Below are 23712 nucleotides of genomic sequence, written 5' to 3' on the forward strand. Positions count from 1 at the left end.
ATACACTTTATTTCAATAACTTTGTAGACATAGACAGTTATGCTCGGTGTGTATAGATGTAAGTTAAATAGATGATGTATCTAAGTGTGGAAAACCAGTCAAGAGATGTTGACTGATCTAAGGATGGAAAACCAGTGAAGAGAGTGATCGTTGAACATGGAAAAAACTCGAACTTCCCTTTGTTTACCTGATGGAACAATCAACCATAAGGAACGTCTCGACTTGAATATATTTTAATAATTAAGAGCCCTAACGATAAAATACAAATGCTTAGTTTTATGACAGTTCTTTAAAATTATTGCGGTCCGGAGGGATGAAGTTTGGTTGCACACTAATATAGACAAGAACCTATTGAGTTTCACGCTACAAGACCCTATTTAATTACACGGTTCTATGGAAAAGTTCATACCTACTTTTCTATCTGATATAAAAACTTACAATTAATTTCATTATTGCGCGATTTTGTCATTCTCATACTTATCTGCAACCAGAACCGTAAGTATGAACACATTTTCTCTCTAACCGAAAGTGCAAAATGACGAATTATGAACTTTTGGAAACATTCTATAGATGTCACTTATATTTCCTCTCAGCCAATCAGAACTAACGTAGACGTAACCTTCATTTCTCTTCTTTCGTAAGAAAAGGTAAGTGGAAGCACGCTGGAAGACGATGACTTAGAAATCAATTTATTATAATACCATCAACATAATTTTTACGTGGAAATATCTTAAAACGTGAAGCTAGAATCACAATCATTAATTTGATTTTATTATTTCAGATCCTTAGTCCTTGAAAAATATGTCAGACGTTGAGAAGTAAGTGTTTATGTATTTGTTACAAAGATAGTGATATGAAGGTTTTTTTATTAAAAATATTAAGTTGAAGCTGTAAAAGTATCAAGTTAAGATAGTAAACATTTATTATCTTTATTTCATAAACTGTTTTTGAATATTGATGTTTATTGAAATTAATTTTTTGCATAAAGTTATCATATAACCACAAAGTCCTATATTAAAAATTTTGTATGGAGAGTTAAGTAAATAGACTATAATTATATTTTTGTTCTTAGTGACGATGTACCTTCTGCAATGGCAGCAGGAGGTGCAATGGATATAAACACAGCCCTTCAAGAAGTTCTTAAAAATGCACTTATTCATGATGGTGTCGTACATGGTCTTCATGAAGCTGCCAAAGCACTAGACAAGTGAGTTTATTGAATGATTTACTTAAATAAGTTATATATATTTTCATGAAATAACAAATTTGCAAACCTTTATATATTATTATATGACTATATATTAGGATCCTTCTACTGAGAAGCAATCCGTTACAAAATTTAATAATGTTGTCTATAACCCTATTTGATATATTAAAGAATTATTCTATTCTATAACCTGTATAATACTAAAATTAGATTTGTTTACATTTCCTTTATTATATTCTAGGAGGCAAGCCATGCTTTGCATTTTAGCAGAAAATTGTGACGAACCTATGTATAAGAAACTAGTACAAGCATTGTGCAATGAACATCAGATTCCCTTTATCCGGGTGGACAATAATAAGAAACTAGGTGAATGGGCTGGTTTATGTAAAATTGACTGCGCTGGTAAAGCTCGAAAAGTTGTTGGGTGTTCCTGTGTTGTTGTAAAGGTATAAATTATGCTACATATAAAAAAATAATTAATTTTTTAATATTAAATACAATGTGCAAATTTAATGATACTACGTGATGAGAGCAAGGGCTCCCTCTACTGAGAGAACCCATTTAATTAACGAATTATGATGTAATGCCTAATAATTGCCTGATTTTAATAATTTAATATTAGTAACTTAATTGTTTTTTAATAATCTTTTCTATTAAATGATTCTTTTTACTTTTAGGACTTTGGAGAAGACACTCCTGCAAAAGATGTGGTAATGGAATATGTGAAACAAAGCTCTGTACATTAAGATCTTTTAATTAAATATTTAATATAAGTTCGTATGTATTATTTATTTAATTCTAAGTATTTCTAATATTCGTATAATAGGGGAATTAATTTCAATACTTTTATATTTTTAATTTCTTTATTTCTAGGAAGAAATACTGAAAATGTAATCAAATATTCTTGTTTCGGACAAAAATTTCGAAATTAGTCTTTCTCACATTCTATGTTTTTTGTTATCTTGTCACAAATATTCTTATGCTTCACCCAATCTTTTACTTGACACTCCCTGAAATAATAGATCCGATATTGTTTTGGTAAAAAATAGTACTGTTTTACAGACATATGAAAAAAATCTATACCTTCCACAATACCAAACTTCTTTACATTTAGAACAACGTTTTTTTGCTTCTTCATGACATAAAGAGCATTCTTTAACATCAATGCAATCCAGTTTGTCTAAATCATATGCATCACTTAAAATTTGAGCAGCATTTTTAATGTAATCTACATCTGTAGTGTATATAAATTTTGATTGATGTTTTGCTACCTTTTTCCACTTTTTATGATATTTCTCTATTATTGACGATTTTATCTAGTAAAATATCAATTTGGTTATTTGCTTAATATTTTAAAAAACTTCAACAAATATTTCATTGGATAATTTTCAACCTGTGGTATAAGTTCCACATTTATTGCTCGCAGTGCATTACCATTAGGTGATGATACACTTAAATAATTTAACCATCTTTTTAGATCTATTAAAGGTGAAATTTGATCCAGTACACATTCGTGTAAATATTTCTGTAACTAACGCGAAACATAATTTCTTTTCTTTGAATACAACACATATAATGTTAAATGTATAATGCAATGTATAATGTTAAAATACCTTTAATAACTGAGAAAACCTGTGATCAGTAATTTCATAATAAGGTGCATTTTTTGTATTAAGCAATAATTCCCTTAAACCAAGCCAAACTTGTCCTTCTATTTTAGAAATTTTTCCTTCTTCGCCTGATTTTACTTTTCTCCAACCACTGTTATATATCATATTTTCACCTGAAGAGTAAACAGTTTTATTGTACTTTGAATTTTCTTATACTTATGTAATGACAGTTACCTTCTGTACTTTCTTTTTTCCACGGATGTCTTTCAATGAGTTCAGCAAGTAAATAGGGCACATCATGAGTAACTAACAATCGCGATAATACACACAATGGTAAACTATCTACGTATTCGGCCAAGTAACGGAGAATCGAAATGCAACGTATACCAATATCAAATTCAAATTCTTTCTTTTTCTCAAATATTTCTTCAAGACATGAGCTAATTGCAACAATTACTACTATTACTACTCAACATGTGGAATATTACTTTCTTACTAAAATGACATAAAAATTCGAGTGTCAGTTCACTTACTTTGGGTCTCTTACATTTTCATAAATTTCGATGACAGGCATATCGAGGAGTAAAGATACAGATTTAACAGCATAATCGACAAGGTCAAGAGCAGAATCATTTATAGTTTCTGCACTTTCACAATGAAACAACACGTTTTCTAACAATGAAACGGCAATATCTTCGTGATAAAATACAGTGTAAAGCATAAAAGTATTTTTTGGTTCTTCATTTATTTCGATCAAAAGTGGAAATACTTTATGCTTCCATATATCAATTTGTATAGCTTCGTATATAAGGACAGGAATCTATACGGGAAGAAAGTAATATTAACATAACAGATAGTTGCATATTTTATTAAAATATATCTTATTTACCTTTTTAAAAGAAACAAACCATTCCTTTGTACTTTCTTCTCGCAAGCCACTAATTTCTAATACGCTTTGTTGATTTAATAACATCAACTTTTTATGAAATTCAAACCAGCTGAAAATAATGCTCAAGTTATAGCTATATTGTGTAAGAAACATTTGTAATGTTTAAGAAAAATTAACCCTTTCGTTCCAATATCTTCAAGTTCCGAAATTTGTAGATGTTGTATATATAATTCAATTTCCCACGGCAAAATTATATATTCCATTCGATTTGACATTTTTATAATTAAAAACGCACTACCGAAAATGAATGTCAACCATTTGTAAACAAAATTCGTATTCGGTATATTCGATATCCTGCAGTAATTATTGCATATACATATATAGCTTTTAAGTATAACGTTAGAAAATTACAATACAAATGATTTTAACTGAATTTTAATTTTATATCAATATTTTAAAATAATTTTCTTTTTAATATTAATCATATTCTACTTATGTTTTATTTATCTTTGAACTACATTTACACCTTAAAAATAGATACCTTTATTTATTTAAGGTCTTTTATACAAATTTTTTAATCTTTTTGTATAATAAATTACATAATAGTCATTACATTATAAAAATTATAATATAATATAATTCATATAATAATAATGTCATATAATTATAAAAATTATCAATTATTCAATTTAAAATTAAATGGAAATTTCCACTTTTTATTTTTTAAATCTTAATTATCAGAATATATATGATCTTTATCTTACATTGGAATACGTATAATAAATATAAGATTTTCAAATAACGAGGGAACATTTAACATAACCTCTATTGTTTACTATTTAAAACTAAAATATGTTATTTTAGAAAAATGTTAAATAAGATGTTTCAAGTTTCTGTTTACATCCTAGTTATATTAAATATTTCATGTATGAGTCCTTTTACAACTTATCAAATAGGCGGTAATTATAAAACAGAAATAAAACAATATTATAAATACAATATTTATTCATCTTATATATCTTTATATATATTTGTTCGTCTCATAGATTTCTGTACTGCTACACATGTGTCTTTAACAAGTGATGTAGAATTAATGATGGTATCAGAAGAATTATTTAATAAGTCTTCTCATGAATTATTCAACCATGTGTATATAAATTATCAAGGAAATATGAGCTTTAAAAACTTTACTGATAATGCTCCACAAAGGTATTTTCTAATTTTTTTTTATTAATATCAGATATAATTAGCTCTTATAACTTTAGGTTGCTAAATACATCGACCAAAATATTTTTAATACCAACAATAAGATCTCTTGTAAAGTTATTTGATAATTATGAATTGGATACTTATGAGCCAGAAGTTATAACAAAGGAAGAAGATCTAGAAGAGAATGAATTTATTGATAATTTAATGGAAACAGATATAATGTTACATGTTATGTACTTTTTGTCAGTTAAAGGGTTCTTTAAAAATGACATACGAGTTTATAAAGATATTTTAAAACAAATTTGGTTTCATTTATATTCTCGGAGTAAAAACATAAATGGTACTTCTGGATTTGAACATGTATTCATAGGAGAAAGAAAACCACGTAAAGGTATTATAGGGCTTCATAATTGGATTTACTTTTCCCATGGAGAACTATTAAAGAAAATTAATTATTTTGGATTTGGCCATAGTAAGGAATTTGTTAATGTAAGTAGAAATGCAAATTATAAACTAATAAAATTCATTAAATTACTTTAAAACAATTTTAGAAAGCTGTCATTTTAGAAATATATTTCACTTATACTGGAAAACGTAAAAAGTCATCTATGTTCATTGGAACCACTCCAGAATTAGAAATAGCCCTTTATACACTTTGTTTTTTTACAAGACCAAATAAAAGGTGTCAATTGTCTTTTGGAGGATTTAAATTTTATGTTCAGACATACATATTACAAAATAATGGTACAAAATTTATTGGAACTGCTTTCCCTATATTTCCCTATATTAAACATAAATCAAATAGATGACCAAAAAATATAAAAGTAGAATATTTTATTCTTCGAAAACTCAGAAAACGTCCATTAATTACAATGATAAAATACTATATATACTTTTAAAATATAAATAATGATTTATATAAAAAAATATGCAGTACTTATAGGAACTCCTTAGGTAAGATCAATCACACTACTATCGTGTTTGTCTTCAATGTCAGATACCTTTTTTTTGGTATTATTTTTTCTTCTTTTCTTTGATATTGAACTATTTGAGGATTTATTGTTATGACTTGTATGTGAAACGTTTATATCATCTTCTGACAATTTAAATCTCTTAGACTCTACTGAAGAATTTTTGGAGGAGTTGCAATCTATTAAATCTAATTCTAAATCACTTGTATCATTATCTGCCTGACAATCCTGTACTTTTTGTTGTATAGTTTTAGCATTGCATATCTATAAAAGAAATACATGATAAATGTAATTAACTATTGATTTTAATTTCTTTCATTAGTATTATTCTATTCAATTTCAAACCTTCTCAGTTTTTTGTTTAGTAGTGCAATTCAATATAGAATTTTTACTTGAGATGTCTTGACTATATTTTTTTGATGTTTTTTCAATTGGATTTTTTATAGAAATATTGTTTACATCTTCTGTTATTTGGACTTCTAATTTACTATTACTCTGTTCATTGATGTCAAGTATCTCTTCTAATTCATCAACTCGTTTTTGTAATGCTATATTTCTGCTCTCTGAAAATGCCAGCTTTTCTTCTAAGTCCCTGTGGTGATAATAATAATATTGGTATGTAATATCCGTTCATATAAATTACCACATTAAATAGATTTTTTAAAATCTTACATTCGTTTTGATTGTTCTAATGAGATATGAGATTTTGTATTAACTTTAGAAAGTTCTTCTTGGAGCTTTTTAACACTCATGCGTAATTGTTTACATTTATTAAATCTTCCAATTAATTCTCTGCAAATATAATATGTTAATAATAGTATAAATTTTTAAAACATATTCTCAAACATTACTAACTTTTTCATGATAGAAATATACATAATAAGTGTTTGAGGATCTTTAGTTTTTCCAACCATTTTACTAACATCACTGATAGGAGCATGTAATAATACTTGTATTCTGAAATATGCAAAAAATTGATATAAGTATAATATAAAGTATATGATATATGTACATGTAATAATTACATACGGCCTAAGGTCTTCAATCTTATTTTTTAACTGACTAATTTCTTTCTTTAGATTATCACAGTGAGAACTCTGCTCTTTGAAATAATTTATCTGTTCCTTCAAAGCATGTATGGCTGCATTTTTTTTGTTAATTTCACTCTCTACTTTTCGAACTTCTTGCTTTAAGCCAGCGTTTTGTTTTTCTAAAGTGACATTTTTTGAGGAATAATATTGGATGTCCTTTTCCTTTAACAAAATTTGAAATTTCAATCTGTCTACTTTTTCTTGCAATGTCGAGCCTTGAGTCTCAACTATCAGGTCATTGCTTGAAAATGTAAAATAAAGCCTATGAATTTTACTCTGTGTAACTTTCTCTCTGCATTGTGGACAGCTTTTTGATCTGAAAGTAACAACTTACAATTATGAATATTGTCATGGAAAAAAAATAAATTAGAAAGTTTATACACTTTTACACTCTCTAACAAAGTATTTCCTGCTCTATTATTTTTAAATATTTGTTCACCTTTCAAGCCACGACGTTAAACAGTGCAGATGAAATACGTGTCCACATCTCGTATAGAAAATATCATCAGACTGTATTAATTGATCGCTACATATAGAGCAAATGACATTCATTTTACATCAAAATTTCATAAACAAAGATCATAGAAATACCTGTCAAAGATCAGTTTACGTTTCGTTTATTATTACTGTTTACAAAGTTTTAATGTTAATCTAATTTAAAATATCAATCTAGCATAAATACATTTGTTATGTTCTTATTCAAGATGACTTAAGTTTCAAAAGGGTTATACATGTGCCATCAAACTACAAAACACGAAACATCATTAGTAGGATGTCCGTTTACCCCATAGATACTTTTATGAAGTTTGAATTTACTATTTTTGCAAATGAATTTTTCACACATGTAACTTTGCTTATAGAACGACGCTTAAATTAACTGAATACATATTGTGTATTAAATATGAAAGTAATTATATAATAGAAATATAATGGAAATATATTAATATATTAACTTAGTTTTTAAAAATGAGATATATGATTTTCTGTATAATATCAACATTGCATTTACAAGATCTGAGCAATTTAAATTTCAATCTAAGTAAACTATTACTTTTATATAATAATCGTTATTATTGTTAAAAACAAATTCGATCTCTTGTTCCTTATTGAAAAATATAATGTAAATAAATAAATGCAAATGCTTATCTAAATAACAACTTCTTTTAATATCTGTACATGCAATTAATATTAATTTTATTGTGTCACATATGTTATAAAGCAATATCAAGATCCTATATTTGTAAATAGAAATTTGACTAGAGATAGAAAAATTTGCAACGTTTCCTAGGGAATTTTCGATGGTTTCTTGTTTAGTTGCCGGTCATATTGTAGGCCATAACAATCGATTCGGCCTGCAATTTCAGCTATCCGAAACTTCGCGAAGAAGGAACCAGTTACCAGTGGTACCTTCTCGAAAGAACGTCTCTCGTAAAAACACTAGCCAGTACCGGAGGATTGCCGGTATACATGTGAGTGCGCGAATTAGCATTGAACTCTTTAACAAAATATTGCCAACTTGTAGTGTATATTTAATAGTCTATTTAACATTACCGTTTATATATAACAAAACGAGGAAGCTTGTCTTTTTGAGGTGGGTGCCAATGTCGTCTTAACTCGGATAAAGGTGTATGTACTAAGTTGACAATAGCAGATCGATTTGAATTAGGTACACATCTCGAGTTCTCGATTCTGTCATTCTATGTGTTCTATTGTTTTTGTGATTATTTATATATATATTAATCATTCGGTGTAACTGTCATCGCTTTTTACTTTGAAATATTCAGCGTGCTAGACGTCAGCCATTTGTTGGTTAAACGATTCTTTCGTGAGCGTAAATTCAACGGCAACCGCATTTATGATACAAATTTAAATAACTATTTTATTTGAAGGACCTACGTTCTCTGTATGTATATTGTCGAAAATGCAATAAAAATACAGTAAAAATGCTCTGAAAAAGCATATTTTTTGTAATTAATGGCAATTGCTTTATTTGAAAAATTGAATTATATTAATGCAATTTTTCAATGATTACCAGCATAGCTTGTATTAATTTTCTATATGTTATATTTTTAATATAAACGCAGTTGAATCTTTGGATTATATTTTTCAAATATGATGATATATATATGATATATATTTTTCAAATATTCATATTTTTCAAATATGAATATTTGGATTACATTAATTCTTTTTCGCAAAAAATCTACTTTTAATATTTATTATTAGTAGAATTGTTTGCAATTATAAAATAAATACATAAAACAAACGTCTATAATTGATATTCATATTTAAATTCAAATTTCTTTGATTTTTTAAATACATTAAGTTATCGTCTTTGCGTAAATTTAAGATATTAAATATTGTGGATTTAATAATATTAAGAATTTTACGCTGCTTCATATATACAATGAAATTAGTGATTTGTAAAAAGTTAAATATTTTTGTGTTATACGTTCATTGTTTGCATATATTTTTAACCTACTTTGTATAGTAGCAAAAAATATACATACCGGTTTCGCGCTTATATTCGACGCACATGCTATGTCTACCGAATTACACCGAAACTTGTCGAATTTTGCCGGATTTTTACGAACTATTACGATCGGACCCGAAAATCTTGGTAGAAATCTTATGGAATCAGAAAGAATTATTATTTCTTGTAAAAAATATAATTGCATTAATAACTACAGTTTTCTTCCTTATTTATAACTTTACGTAAATATGTTGTGTGAGTAACTCCATCTATGAAGGAAGGTAATAAAACGTTAATATTGCTTTTGCCCTACCACGTGTTTTTGCAAACTTGACATTTCTGACATTGCTTTTTTACCACATTATTACTTCGGTACATTGTTATGAAGTAATAAAATGTAATGTAGAACGTTATAAAAATATATTATAAACCTTAAAACATAACAAAAATTTAATTAATTGTACAATACATTATTTTGAATAATAAGAACAGTTTGCATCCGAACATTATTAATGTATATTTATTTGTTTCAAACAGATACATGAAATGAAAGTTATATGATTGTTCTGAATAGTCTACATACAACATTATTTGTTTGATTTTGCTCTTTCAGTATAGTACTCTAAATAAATCGACAAAAATATTGGAATCAGTGATAATTGAAATCAGTGAGACTATTGTCGTGTATCATTTAATTGTAAGTATGGGAAATATTAGGTAATCAAGAAAGGTTCTGCCGTTTTAAATTAATAGAAATAAACCTAGAAACGACACGGACTTTCTTGGTTACCTGATATTGAAGTATGTTGCGTAATACGTATCCCGGTGCGCAAAAGTGTGCGAAAAATATAGATTTATGTTGGTATATGTACATACTTTAAATAGAGTAAGTTTAGACGATGATGCAGCGTCTAATTTCCAACCATGCGTCATTGATTTTTACCAGTTCCTCATGGTCGAGCCGGGCATACAATACGATCAGTTGTGTATTGTTCGCAACGCGACACTTGTCTCTCAACTAGTTAAATTCCAACGGAACGATTTTTTTTAGAATGGAGTAAAACTTAGACCGCGTGCGCGACGCGTGCCAATTTTCTTTATTATCCTCTAACTCTAGTTTCTTATTAGCTAACACCAGCACGTGACGATAACGTGACGATAACGTCTTTTTTATCCCTTGCTCCTTCGAGAAACGTCAAGACAGTATTTCAGCTGAAAAGTTCGGGATTCTCTGTACACTCAGGCAAATTATTTCAATTTATAGCGGTTCACGATAGCACTTGAACACTTATTGTTTATGAAACATTTATATTATCATGATTATATCGATAAAATTTGAAACCAATCTGAAAATATATTAGTATGTTACAAAATGTTTATTGCAAACATATATTTAGTAAGAAATTAGCATACGATATGAATAATAGTCTTAAATGTATAATTATTAATTAGTGATAAAGATGGTCTCAGTAAATATTGTGATGTACTAATATAATGAATAATTATTTGTTCAAATACTTTGGTAAGTTCTGCGTGCAATAAGTATTTTCTAACTTCTATATGTTTATATTTTTAAATTCATTTTAAATTTTACTAATGTAATCATGCTAGTCGTGTCCCGTTATATTGTTAATAAAATCTCGAAATGTATAATACATGCAATGTATATATTAAAAGTTTGCATAAGTATTCTAACACTTTCTTGAGTACATTTCGCAAGCAAAAATGATTCTTAAACGACTTAATTATTTAATTACGTTATTTAATTAGCGTCATTTAAGTGACTTATATTAGAAGCGATCTTACAATCGGTACGATCTCAATTACATAATGGAAAAACTATATCTAATTAAATTATAAAATTGTGGATCCCATGATAAAGATTTTTATAGTATTATAAAATATTGTAAACATTTTCTGTTGCTTTTTATATGAAAATAAGTTAAGATATCCAAGATCATTTTTTGTTTTCATTATGAGTCCTGCAATTACAACATTAATATCGGTTGAGCAAAATAAGAGAAAAAATATCTGTAAAAATATTCATTATCCTTTTCTTTCTTCGATTTGTCAAGTTATAGTAGCGATAATTTTAATTTACGTTACTAGAATTTAGCGACTAATTATAGTTATAAATATCTATTCTCAAGGTTTCTTTGTCGTGACAAATTATCTATGAGGTTTAATTTCCATTGTTTAAATAGTGACAACGATTACGGATTTTATAAGTAGTGATTTTTCGAGCAGCTTATTCGAATTTGTATTATCGCGGTGCTCAGAGATAGTATAAAAATAAAAATTATGTTCGCAAAAGTAAATATTTTTCTTCATAAACAATGAATTTATATTATTATTTATTATACGTTGGTTCTCCAGATTATTGGACGAGTGTGATGTAGTATGAAATCTTATTCCATTACAAATTTTCTTATTGGAGAATAGAAACTGCATGAGTAAACGAAGAAGAATATAAAGATGGTAGTTCCATAATATTAATTTTTATTATTTAATTTTTCCATGCCGTTGGAATTTGCTGTTACTAGTTATGCTTCTCCAAACACTGAATAAAACTGTACAAAACATATTGCCAGCATGTAGACATAATCTCTTTATCTCGTTTATTTCGAGTAAACGAGAAATGCATGCAACTTTGTCAAAGCTGACCTCAAATATTTACCAGGAAGGTACGTCACATTGAAACAATTCGATTAGTACTTATCTACATGAGAGATACGTGCCTTAACGGCACAGGTCAGAATGTCAAAGCTCCCCAATTTTATCCGCTATAGATTTCAACGCTTTTCTGCTTACAGTCATTCCGCTAGTTACGTAATTGCCCCTTTAATCGCTGCCTGATTCGACTTTAATCAAAGGAAAACAACTTGCTAAGTACTTATACGAGGACCGATTAGAAATTCGATAAAAAATATAATGTAACAATTGTAACACGTGTAATAATTGTGTTACCTAAATATCGTTTTTTAGCCTGCTAAAAACATAATCAGCATCCGCGTTACATCGGCCGTTTTCATCGTATACATTTTTCTTTTATACGATCTAAACGAAAAAAAAAAAAAAAAAAAAAGAAAGGGAAAAGAATAGCGATTGATCTGGTTCACAGACAGTCTGCTTGTCGTCGAGTTCCGCTTGAATTGGTATTGGTCGGCCCCGTTTCGGTATACCATAGGCTGTTTAACGCGACATGACAATAATATAGTAGTACCGGTTATTTGTCACGTATGTACATGTTGACAATTGGATGCCGGTACAACGTGTACAGCTGGTCACGACGTCGCCGACGACGTACATGATGTCCCATTAGCGAGTGTTATCCGAGAATTAAAAGATAAGAGGAGATAACCCTGATCGTCTGTCACGACACGCGACGACACGCTGCGTCGTCATAGAAAGAGAGGGAGAAAAGAGGGGTAGGAAAATAAGAGGGAAAGAGTAGAGTGAAGAGGGAGGCGCTGTATCTGTATGTTTACATATGATTACGCTGGGGTAGTGTTTTTGAATGCAGAGATGGTAACGGTGGTAGTGACGACGACGACGCTGATGATGATGGTGGTGGTGGTTGATTGCACGAGGGGAAACCGCGGTGTAGCCAAAAGGTCGCGGCCCCATCATTGATACTATCGTAGAAAGAGACTTTGGACCAATTCCTCGCGACGGCTAACACGAATAAACTCAGGGGAACGCGGCGTTATTACTTCAGTGTTACTTTGGCCACGCACCGCGGCACAGTCATACGGATCAATCAACCACTCTCTTTCGCTAGAGGATTTTTCTTCCTCTCTTTCTCTTAAGCTTTCACTCATTCCTATTGTACCTTTACCCGGTGTAAATCGATTTGCGTTACTCCCTCCATTATAATCTCCCCCTTCTTATTCGACCTCTGTATTATTTCTGTCTTGTATTATTCTTTGTTGTCGCTGTGCATCCGAACCGCCCTTAAGGACAAGATAAAGAGAATTGGTCACTGTGAGTTAATCACGTATCTCACGGATAATCAAAGTTCACGATAGAACCAATAAGAAACGCTTGCTCATCACTACTTAAACGCAGAGTGAAAAAGAAACAAAGGAGAAGAGAAACAGGGCAAAGAGCAAGCGAGATATCAAACGAAACCGAAAGACACGATTCTGCACGCGGGCACGCGCCATCCAGTCGCGCTTGAAGCGCAGTTGTAAAGGGAACGACACGAGGAACGGTGAAAAGTGTCATCTCGCGCGGCGCTCGACGACGAGGAGAGACAGACTACTAGCCAGATCGACCGTCTAACTGGCGCGGTTCTCCTTCGACTTCGGTTTCGCATACACACGTGATCGCACGTGACACGCGATACTTGGTATAGCAGAACAGCGCTGTCGAACCGGTGACCGTGCGTATAGAACACGAACCGAAGAGAAAGAGGAGAGATCCTCGTGTGTGGAGTCGCGCGACACTTATTACTCACTCGCGGTGTCATTTTTTCCCTTCTTCTACGGAACACACGGTTTGCAACAGTTGATCAGAGAACATCAAAATGTCTACAGAACCCGGTAGCTTCTCCTCCAACGGGAGCATGATCGTCGTGAGCAACAGGTTGCCGTTCGTGCTGAAGAGGAATGAGGTGACCGGTCAGCTGGAACGCAAGGCCAGGTTAGTAGTATGCCAGAGAAGCTTTTCTCTTTCTCATTTTATTCTCTTACTATCTTTCTGCTCTCTTCCTTTTTTCTTTCTCTATGCACTTCATTAGTCATGTCTCACTTATTGTTTCGTTTTCCCACTATTTACTTGTCATGCACGCGCGAACGCGCTTCGCCGTTGCACGATAGGTACACGCGTGGGTGCATGTTACTCGCGGTCGTTGCAACGCGACCTGACCGCGGATGGAGCGTGATATTTCCTCATCGTTATTTGACGTTTCCTCGATTACCCTGATCTTTTATTGTCATTTCTTATTTTCATACATTTCTTCGATTTTTCTCGTTTTATTTCGCATTTGTAACCCTTTGCTTTATTATGGATATCGAGCTGCCAATGTGATAGATAAAAATTTGTATTTTTAATCAGATTTTTAATTTTCTAATCTACACACAATTTCAATTTTTATTCGCAAAATATAATATTTTAATGTTTAACATTCCAACTTATCGCTGTACTTGTGTATTTCAATTCGTAAAGGATAGAAAATGTAAAAGAATCGATTGCGATTAAGACATTGATTTGCGATGTAGAAGCGTCGATTGCGGAGTATTGTGTTATTGACAGATTTGCAAGATCAACAAAGTCTACAGTATTCCTCTAAATGAATATGCAATAGTGCGGTAATTTATTCCGTTGCGTAAACAAGCCAATAGAAATATCGACGGAGAACTGTTGGCGCAAAGCAAGGGGAAAACAGGGACTCGTGGATTCCCTATTTGTATCAATATTCAATATAGCTACTGAAAATATTTTTTCCATATTTTACGGCCAAATATCCGGTGAAAGATACTGTTGGACCGCTTCTATCACTTTCTTTTACTCTAATTGTCCAAAACGATTAGCAAATCAGGAAAAGATCAAATTGAAGAAAATTGATTAATTGAATTGATCGAAGACGATAGATCATTTAATGTAATCAGTTATTAAATCTTTTTATCACATTGAATCTTTATATCATAAGTGAAGTTTCTTTCGGTCGATTTTAGCAGTGCTGTTAACATGCTAATTGGACGTAATCGATAGAGTTCAATAAATCGTCATGTTTGTGTACTGTTAAGAGCAGTTAGTGTGCCTTTTATTTCAATGATGGACTTTGCTCAAGTACAAGATGTTCTTATTGATAGTACAAGATTCCAAGTATGAATTAAATGAATAATATAAATTCATTTAATTATAAACCAATATAGGCAATTTGTATTTATATTGCTAATTATTTGATATATTTTCTCTGTCAGTTAAATTTTATGCAAATATAGTGAAATTATTAAAAAGATATATTAAAAGTAATATAATATAATGTTATATTACTTTTACTAAAATATGACAATATTATAGAAAAAATTCCAAAAGTTTGCTCAGATAATTGCTTGTGCATAGACATTAGTAGATTAGATCATTACTATTAAGTCCTTCGCTGTCGGAGCATGTCCCAATACTGCATGTAGGTTAGTAGATTACATCGTCACAAGTCAGCCCTTTGCAGTTTCAGTAGAATGTGACATTCTATTCCAACTGGTACACTCGATAAGTCATCAGAAACTGTTTAATTCTAATTTTCATATTTCAATTAATAGTATCCCCACGTTGAAATATTTTTATCAAGTTAAATTATAACGCAACAGAATATGTTTTAAATATATATCATAATCGACTACAAAGGGCTAAAAATACTAATGTATTCAATATAGATTCAATCGTATAGATTCCCATTCATCATCTGATTAGTTATAATTTCCCACAGCGTTAGATCATTTTTTATGTAACATGTTTATTTTTATAACGTCGTTAGATGTTTTATGAACTTCTCTTAAGTAAAATTACCAATTGTGACTTACAATTAGTAATCGATGCATATTGCTCTCGGTTGCAGCGTTTATTTATGGTCGGTGAAAAAATAGTATACGATTACACATCACGCGCAGTGTTCTACGTTGGAAAGCTCGCTTCTATATAGGGCAAAACTGCTGACGAAATTTTTCGTAAGAACACGTCCTCCGGAACTTTTTTATTCTTCGGATCGATGTATTTTCCCCATTCATTGAATTACTTTGTTTTCAATAGCTTTCGAATTTGCTCCGACTTCGTGACGACGGAAATCTGTGACCACAAAAATATGTCGCGTGTATATGCAATAACCTTCGTCAATTTCTTTTGCTTTCTTCGATACAACGTAAAAAATATCAACATTTTTCGGAATCTATAAATGTCATTTTCGGAGCATATATATACACCTGTCCTTCAATTTACGCGGAGTATCCGTTCCGCGTGGATTCGTTTTACTTGTTTTTAAAGAAAAAATATTTACACATATGATGACTAGCAAAACGTAATGTACTTTTGTCCTTATCTCATACAGTACTGATAGGATTGACCGCGTAAATTGTGTTATGACTTACTCCGTAAAAAAAGAGCCGCGTAAATTGGGGGACCAGTGTACATATGTAGTCAACAAGATAATTTTTTTATTAATTCGGTGACAAATACTTGAAAGAGATTTTATAAACATTCAGAATGATGAAGCAAAATTGGTTAATTTCAAAATTGGAAATGATGCAGAATAATGGAATAAAATTCATAAATCGAAGTGTATTTCATTATATAGATTCAACTTCAGTTTTTGGATATTTGAACAAGCTTTCCCATTGAATATTGAAGCAATTGCCTCTTTCTTCTTTCCAATAGTTTTATAATGTTTCGTCCATTATTAAATCATGCTAACTATCGTTTTTCGTTATTACATCAAATATTAAATACGATATATGTAGTACATATAAATAAAAATGTACTACAAAATAGAGCTGCTTTCGTGTTTCAATTCCGTCCTATCTATCATCGAAAAATCATTTTGCGACAATTTAATAGCTTTCGTGATTTACGATTTCAAACATTATAAATCGTCATTTTTGTTTTTATACGCCGATTCGCACGAACATACCCCTGTTTCACAGTACGAAACTGACTACATAGAAGGTGTTTGTTGTGTCTTCGTATATTTCAAAACACATGACAGTCTGCAAAGACAACCGTTATCTTGTTTCAATGACATAAGTCGAGTATCTTATCTGGTTATTTGCATGAATCACGATATGATTTGTTAATAAACAATGGGCAAAAAATAGACAAGCGTGCGTGACTACCAATAATTGAAATAATTAATCAGGGAGATAAAAGTAGTCGTTCTCCACCCAGTCGTTTCACCCTCTTAGGAAAATAAAATTCTTTTCAGGTATCCAATCTAATCACGTTCGTAAAATATAGAAAAGAAATAATCCATTGCAAAATATAAGAATATTGCGCGAATTTTTGTCGTTTCTCTTCACTGTTTCTTCACTGTGGTGATTTTATGTAGGAATGAATATGTACACTGTTATCGACTCGGTTGAGATTGCTCAGAATTAAAAGGCTGTCAACTGTAAACAAACAGTAAAAATTGTGGACTTGACAACAAAAAGAGCGATGGAACATAATCTTACGCTTCCCTCTTCATTTTGCACGATCAATTTATTATTATACGATTCATTTGTTAAACTATTTCTGTTGAATAAACTGCAGATGTTTATGCATTTGTGGGAAATACAAATGTATACAAATATATTAATAAAATGTTTATAATATGTAACGATATATAAAATATGTCAAGTACTCGCTATAATATTTTTGGGACGAAATGTATTTCTATTAGGTTCCATTTTTTTAACTGTTATTTTTATTTAGGAGGATATGAATTTGCATAAACACCCGCGGTTTACTGACAAACGGTTGTAGACAAACGACGCAATTTTGCACCGCATTTGACTTTAAGATCAATAGACTGTATTGAATATAGATACGGCATTGTTGTAACGTACCAGACACAGTGCGTTCCAATTTTAACTTTATATTCTTGATGATGCAATATATACGAGCACGCAATCCCATTATCGGGTATATAAAACTGAAACAAAATTTGATTGTTGATAAAAATCGCAAAAATTTTTCATTTCTTCCCGAAACGATGGATCTTAATCATATTTAACATGCCGTAAATAATATTTAAATGTGTCGTCTAGTCGTGTAACTGGACTCGTAGAACTAAATAAAAACAACGTTCGTAATGGATAGGTCGACGAACATAATAGCATGAGTAGGATGTGTCATCGTTGCTCAGAAGTCAAATTGGACAGTCATATTATTATACATTACGATGAATATTTCAACGTTAACGTCCAAAATGCCAATTCTCCTGTTATCACAGTTTAAAAAAGTGAAAAGAAATTAAAATTTATCTTTGTAAATTAGCTATAGAATCCTCCTTACGAAGATTTTGAGTAAACATGAAACAAAAGGCAGAAGCGATGACAAAAACAAATTATACGAATGATAGCGTAATCGTTATGGCGGGAAGCAAAAATTCCATGGAAGTTTTTCGAATCGCGTATAGTACGTTATATGAAAAACGATCATGTTGCGCTTGTTAAACATTCTTATCTACAGGTATTCCTTCTTTCTTCACGATTCTTTTTCTACGTTGTTACGTGATATATTCATCTGATAATGATATCTGTTCAAGAGTATCTTTGATCTTCAAAATCACCTGGTATTTTTAACACTTGTTAATTGCACTTATTCTTCGATGAGACTGGATATATTCGTTGACTAGAAATCCTCAAATAACGATAAGAGTCAGTCATCTTTTAAGTGGCTTACGATAAAAATCGTAGTGACAACATAAGTAGACGCGCGCGCAGTCATTCACAAGATATTCGCCACGTGCTTTCCGCGTGTCCGCTGCGCGTGTTACGTGCGCCGTGTAATATACATATATTATCGCGATTGTTGCGGTAGTTACGTGCCCGATTTGCATGGCACAGTCGTGATAAATGTTATGGAAAAACACGAACTTCGTCACTGGTGGAATTGATTACTGTTTGAAATTGGATGCGACGTGCGCGCGCCTCTACGCATCAAATACATTCTTTTTTCTTTTTTCATAGATAGGGGATTGTTTTGTCAGTGTATTTGACATTTTTATACGTTCCTTGATATGTAAGTCATTTGGGAATTCTTTTTTTTTTAATATATTTGTTAAGCTGTTGATGTTTGGAATATTGAAAGTAATATAAAATGGTTCGTAAGATCGACGGTTGATTTGTAATTATTAACGATTTTTATTCTATGATGTATGACATCTTCCTTCTTTAATAATATATGATTTTTAGATTTTTGGATAATTTAGATTTTTTGGTCTACATAACCAGTAACTAAGTACATATTTATTGTGAATTTTTTCTTTTTCTTTTTTTTCAAAGAAAGAAAGATTGTGTATGCATATTTTTCTCATTGTCACTTCGGATGGCAAGTTGTATTCTTATTTGCAATTTAATTTGCACTATACTACAAAGTTTTAGTTACATTTCGTACGTTGGGTGCATCGTTCTGTAAATAGTAATACTACCTCTGACAAATTTTGTTTAATTATAGACAACTTGAATACATTAGATAATTACATAGGAACCTATTGGTAGTAGTTTATGACGTGGGTTTTAAGATGTAAAGCAGATGTTCAAACAATTTGAAACAAGAGGATTGTACATTTAGATTAATGTTTGAATTCTTGGTAAAATTATTTGTGGAGATTTTCATTGTGTTCCTTAGAATTCTTAATAAATTTGCATATTTTCGTTTTATATTTCAAAGAGGTAGTGGACTGAGGTCTGGTAAAACAGATTAGTTAGAGAAGTTTCTTTAAAGATTTTACACCTACTGTTAAGCAGATCGTGAATCAATTTTTGTTAATTTCTTAAATAATTAAATAAGTGATCAAATAGAGTCTATAATTAACCATTTGTCACATATTCACATCAAATGTTGGCTACGAAGCAGATAAAGTATAGTATTTGTTTCTGGTTTACAATAGTTATTTATAGCGTTTAATGAAAGATGTACGTCATCCATCTCTGGCTAATCCGTCTTGAAATATACACACGTATGTATAATATATATAAGCACTTAGTTTCATTTGAAAGTCAGGAACTGATACTGAAATCTCCATGTCTAACAATATTACGTAACATTCGCATTGAACGTTATATTTTCATTTCTAGATCAAACCTTTAATAATTACAAATATCGTTACACCTATCGTAAATATTGTTTTCAAATTAATAGAAAAACGAAGCACTCTTTCATTGAAAGGAATAACAAATCAGCAATAAAATAAAACAAAATTAATTGGTTGAATCAATTAAAAAATTTTTTTCAAATTCTTCAACAATATCACAACTCAACATCACAATTTCTGAATTATTTTGAATATTTTATCACCGTGTATTAATCCAATTAAACACAAGTAAAGTACAATATGTTATCGATATCAGTCATTTTCCATGTTAACCTGACACGTTTAAAAATAACAACCGTCAACATCCGTGTCAATCGAGTGTATTTTCTCTTCTTCGTCCTGTATGAAAATCTCGATGTGTGGTAAACAAGAACGTAGGAGGTCACTTTTTCAAACGCGATCGTTACATACTGAAGAGCGCAAGTAATGATATTCGAGAGTGCTTCACTCGAGCTGAAACACTTACGCGTCTGAAATTGTGGCATTCTCAAAATAGATCATATTTGAGTAATCCAGCGGTAATAATAGCATATACCAATGGCTTTTGTGTTGGTGCTGTACCACTAATGTTTCTGGTCAACAAAATTCTTACGTCTAGTTACGTATTGTCTATTTATCATTAAAAGTCATCGAGAGAAAGAAAGAATTAAAAGGTTTAAATGTATCGGTATAATATCCGAAGCATTTTATCACGACGTTAGAGAAATAATTTTCAAAATCATGAAATTGAAAAAAAGAAAAGAATAAAAGATTATAGTTCTTTTTCTAAACAATATAATTCAAACAATATAGTTTGTGGAAATTAAAAAGTCCTACGGACGAATTTCATTTAACTATTTGAATCCGTTAGAAGACAAATGTTTCATACAATTGGAGTCTTCGAAGAATTGTTACCACTTATGAAATATTTCTACTTCGTTGGTACTAGGAATTCATTTAATGATAAAACTAAGTTTCGTTCTAATAAATGAAATTCTTCTGTAATAAAGATTACAATTGTAACATTCAATTTCTCTTATTTGATACAAATTTTGAAAATTTATCGTCCCTGAAAACCTACATCAAATTACAAGTGTCAAATTAAAACTTTTGCCTTACTATTACAAAAGAATATAAATTCGCTTCTTTGGTAACCAAGTAGCAACTTCCAACAAATTAAGATAAAAACACCAGTACGCAAATGACAAAAGTTGTAAGGGAATGAAGTTGTTTGATTTGACCTACTTTCCGGTGAAAGGCCATTCAGATGTTCGCTCAGCCTTTTTGTTGGGCGTGCTGAATGATAGCCAAGTTTCATTACAAATTTATAATTATGGCGTGCCAGTGACAATGTAGTCGGCACACGTTCGAGCCCAATCGCTGATCTTCGAGTGAGTTGACTTTGGGGTAGATATGTAGGTTGAGGTCGTAGAGGGACGCATTGAATTACGGCCAACCCGGAACAGCCGCGCAATTAAGAATCAATCCAAACATACACATGCGTAGGAAATGAGAAGTGAATCGATATATGAATCGTTTTCATTTTGAAAACAAGCTGCTATAAACACGAGGACAGGACTATTGATAGTTAGCATAGTAGTACATACGTACTAGTAGTACAGGGTTATTCACTTAACTTGGGACCTGCGCGGTAGCGAGAACATTGAGTCCGGTAACAGTGTAACATATACGTTCACTACTACAATCAAATGTCACAAGCCATTTATGAGCTGCTGCTAGAAATATAATTAGGCAAAGAACTTCAAATTTGACGTCACAATCAGAAGAAGATGATCGTTAAGAAAGCGAGCCTGGCGACTTTTCGCTCGATGGTTTCATATGCTTGCACGCTCCCGAAGCTTCGAAGTAAGCAAGCGCACTCGGTTCTGTCCCTACATGTAGTTCAATATATTTTTTAATAACTGATATCCTGGATTATGCTTATCTGAAATTTAATTACAATGTAATTTTTTCTTTTTTTATTTAAAATCGCATTTAACCGTCGGAGTTATTAGCGAATTACATTGAAACTGTTGAAATTCGTATAAATTTCGAGGCCCTTTTTCTATTTCGTTCGGTAATTATCATTTTTAGCGTATTAAACATTTTCTTCTATGTCGTACTTTAAAATTTGTCATCAATCACTTTCTATTTGATTTGATTAAGTTGATTATTGCTGTTACTTGATTCTGGTTCGCACCGCTATGAATACGTTGAATGTAAGAATAAGGAATAAGAAAAGCAATCAAAATACAACAAGACACCTCACAGAAATTCATATCCAAACAGACCAGTTCATAAAAATAAAAATTAATTTAATCCTTTGCAGTGCCTGGGTCTATTCGGACTAGTCGACAAGCTTTTTTTATCTTAGAATGATAAGAAGCCGAACTTATCTCAAAATTAAACCACGGACTCAACATGAGTAATCAGTATTCGACATAGTTTATAGATGGACTTCACAACATTTGTTTGTAGTAGTAAGCATACATGTTATACTTTTGATATTCTCAATGTTCTCGCGAGCGCGGTTTCCGTGTTAATTAACTCGAACAAGAAAAGCATCACCCATACTTGGGTGACGGCCCCCATGGAAGTATATCCGTCACATATATATGGGTGACATGGCGACCAACGTGTTAAGTGGATAATCCTATATAAGAGAATATAAAATAACGTCAGTACTCGCGGAACATTTTCCTCTAAGTCTTTAACAATCTTATGAGAGTTTCACAGGTGCATCTCATTGAAAGATGCGGCATTATGCAAGTGATTTCAAAATATTACAACATTACCATCCTTCCATGTTTCTAATTTAAATAATTGCCACATTTGCAATTATTTTCACTAATATAGATTAATTTTAATAACGATAATAAAATGGTTAAAAGTAGTTGGGTACGTTCGATTATATAAAACCGAGAATATACGTTCGTGAGATTGATACAATCGTCATGTATTTGTCATTATGTAAATATGATTGTATGTGATTTTTGTGTGTGTATGTGTGTTCCCTGGCAAACCGTTACAGAATTGATCGAAGACGTCTTTCAATATTATTCTCGTCTTATCGCCTGTTACGCCAATGACGACCACTCGGTGATCTTTTATATTTACGTATGGGGCTATTTTTTTTCATAGATTTTGTCGCTATCTTTATTACTATTACATAGACGATAGACGGTTGGTTAAAGGCGGAAATTGCTGATATTCTGCTAAAAGTTGATAGAACATACTCGTAATCAAAGAAAAATATTTGTACATTATCTTTTTTCTTTTATCATTTACACTTTCATCTATGGATCACTGGATATCTATTTAGGATAAAAACGAAATCATGTTATAAAATGTTATTATTATGGAATAGGTCTAATTTGATCAGGTTTATATTACATAAGTGCTTCAGTATCAAGTGGTAAAAAGTGGGAAAGAAATATTTTCTATCTACTAATTATATGTTGAAATAACGTAGTTTTTCTATTATATAGTCT

At 31.0% G+C, this 23712-nt stretch overlaps 4 protein-coding genes across 8 annotated transcripts in view; 3 read left to right on the forward strand and 1 right to left on the reverse strand.

The window, feature by feature from the left end:
* The first annotated feature begins 658 nt into the window (after positions 1–658).
* On the forward strand, positions 659–1980 carry Rps12 (ribosomal protein S12). Its single transcript, XM_072002992.1, has 4 exons — positions 659–818; positions 1073–1207; positions 1449–1653; positions 1885–1980. The coding sequence occupies exons 1-4, from the start codon at positions 802–804 to the stop codon at positions 1951–1953; spliced, it is 426 nt and encodes a 141-aa protein (XP_071859093.1). The 5' UTR covers positions 659–801; the 3' UTR covers positions 1954–1980.
* A 71-nt stretch (positions 1981–2051) lies between these two features.
* Positions 2052–11918, reverse strand: Zmynd10 (zinc finger MYND-type containing 10). Of its 2 annotated transcripts, none has more exons than XM_072002892.1 (14): positions 10327–11918; positions 7417–7568; positions 6916–7293; positions 6742–6843; positions 6559–6678; positions 6232–6478; positions 5868–6150; positions 3707–3813; positions 3351–3637; positions 3052–3257; positions 2821–2990; positions 2601–2738; positions 2291–2523; positions 2052–2217 (listed from the first exon to the last, which is right to left on the reverse strand). In XM_072002892.1, the coding sequence occupies exons 2-14, from the start codon at positions 7527–7529 to the stop codon at positions 2136–2138; spliced, it is 2466 nt and encodes an 821-aa protein (XP_071858993.1). In that variant the 5' UTR covers positions 7530–7568; positions 10327–11918; the 3' UTR covers positions 2052–2135. The 2 variants fall into 2 exon arrangements, with proteins under 2 accessions (XP_071858993.1, XP_071859003.1); XM_072002902.1 differs by lacking the exon at positions 10327–11918 and adding an exon at positions 7660–8161.
* LOC139987076 (endoribonuclease Arlr) lies at positions 4358–6182 on the forward strand. Of its 3 annotated transcripts, XM_072002944.1 has the most exons (4): positions 4517–4665; positions 4753–4915; positions 4972–5404; positions 5467–6182. In XM_072002944.1, exons 1-4 carry the CDS (start codon positions 4575–4577, stop codon positions 5722–5724), a joined length of 945 nt encoding a protein of 314 aa, XP_071859045.1. In that variant the 5' UTR covers positions 4517–4574; the 3' UTR covers positions 5725–6182. The 3 variants fall into 3 exon arrangements, with proteins under 3 accessions (XP_071859056.1, XP_071859035.1, XP_071859045.1); XM_072002955.1 differs by having other exon boundaries at positions 4358–4915; positions 5483–5609; XM_072002934.1 differs by having other exon boundaries at positions 4476–4915.
* The window catches only part of Tps1 (Trehalose-6-phosphate synthase 1), a 38399-nt gene continuing 24387 nt past the window's right edge, over positions 9701–23712 (forward strand). Inside the window, exons 1-2 of one of the 2 annotated variants that reach the window (XM_072002881.1) lie at positions 9701–9731; positions 13989–14094. In XM_072002881.1, coding sequence (XP_071858982.1) covers positions 9722–9731; positions 13989–14094 — 116 coding nt within the window. In that variant the 5' untranslated portion in view covers positions 9701–9721. Of the gene's footprint in view, positions 9732–12073; positions 12135–13988; positions 14095–23712 lie in introns of those variants that run through there. The other variant, XM_072002874.1, reaches the window with a different exon arrangement.

The sequence above is a fragment of the Bombus fervidus genome, chromosome 1 (genome assembly GCF_041682495.2).
Source record: "Bombus fervidus isolate BK054 chromosome 1, iyBomFerv1, whole genome shotgun sequence".
Taxonomy (NCBI): Eukaryota; Metazoa; Arthropoda; class Insecta; order Hymenoptera; family Apidae; genus Bombus; species Bombus fervidus.

Bases quoted from the DNA above. Each gene is read 5' to 3' on its own strand.
- Zmynd10 (XM_072002892.1), bottom strand. From the start codon at position 7,529: ATGAATGTCATTTGCTCTATATGTAGCGATCAATTAATACAGTCTGAT. The intron at 2,991-3,051 runs GTAACTGTCATT...TTTACTCTTCAG, and splicing joins GAAAAAAGAAAGTACAGAAG to GTGAAAATATGATATATAAC. The intron at 2,524-2,600 runs GTTGAAAATTAT...ATATTTTACTAG, and splicing joins ATGTGGAACTTATACCACAG to ATAAAATCGTCAATAATAGA.
- LOC139987076 (XM_072002934.1), top strand. From the start codon at position 4,575: ATGTTAAATAAGATGTTTCAAGTTTCTGTTTACATCCTAGTTATATTA. The intron at 4,916-4,971 runs GTATTTTCTAAT...TTATAACTTTAG, and splicing joins ACTGATAATGCTCCACAAAG to GTTGCTAAATACATCGACCA. The intron at 5,405-5,466 runs GTAAGTAGAAAT...AAACAATTTTAG, and splicing joins ATAGTAAGGAATTTGTTAAT to AAAGCTGTCATTTTAGAAAT.
- Rps12 (XM_072002992.1), top strand. The intron at 1,208-1,448 runs GTGAGTTTATTG...ATTATATTCTAG, and splicing joins GCTGCCAAAGCACTAGACAA to GAGGCAAGCCATGCTTTGCA. The intron at 1,654-1,884 runs GTATAAATTATG...TTTTACTTTTAG, and splicing joins GTTCCTGTGTTGTTGTAAAG to GACTTTGGAGAAGACACTCC.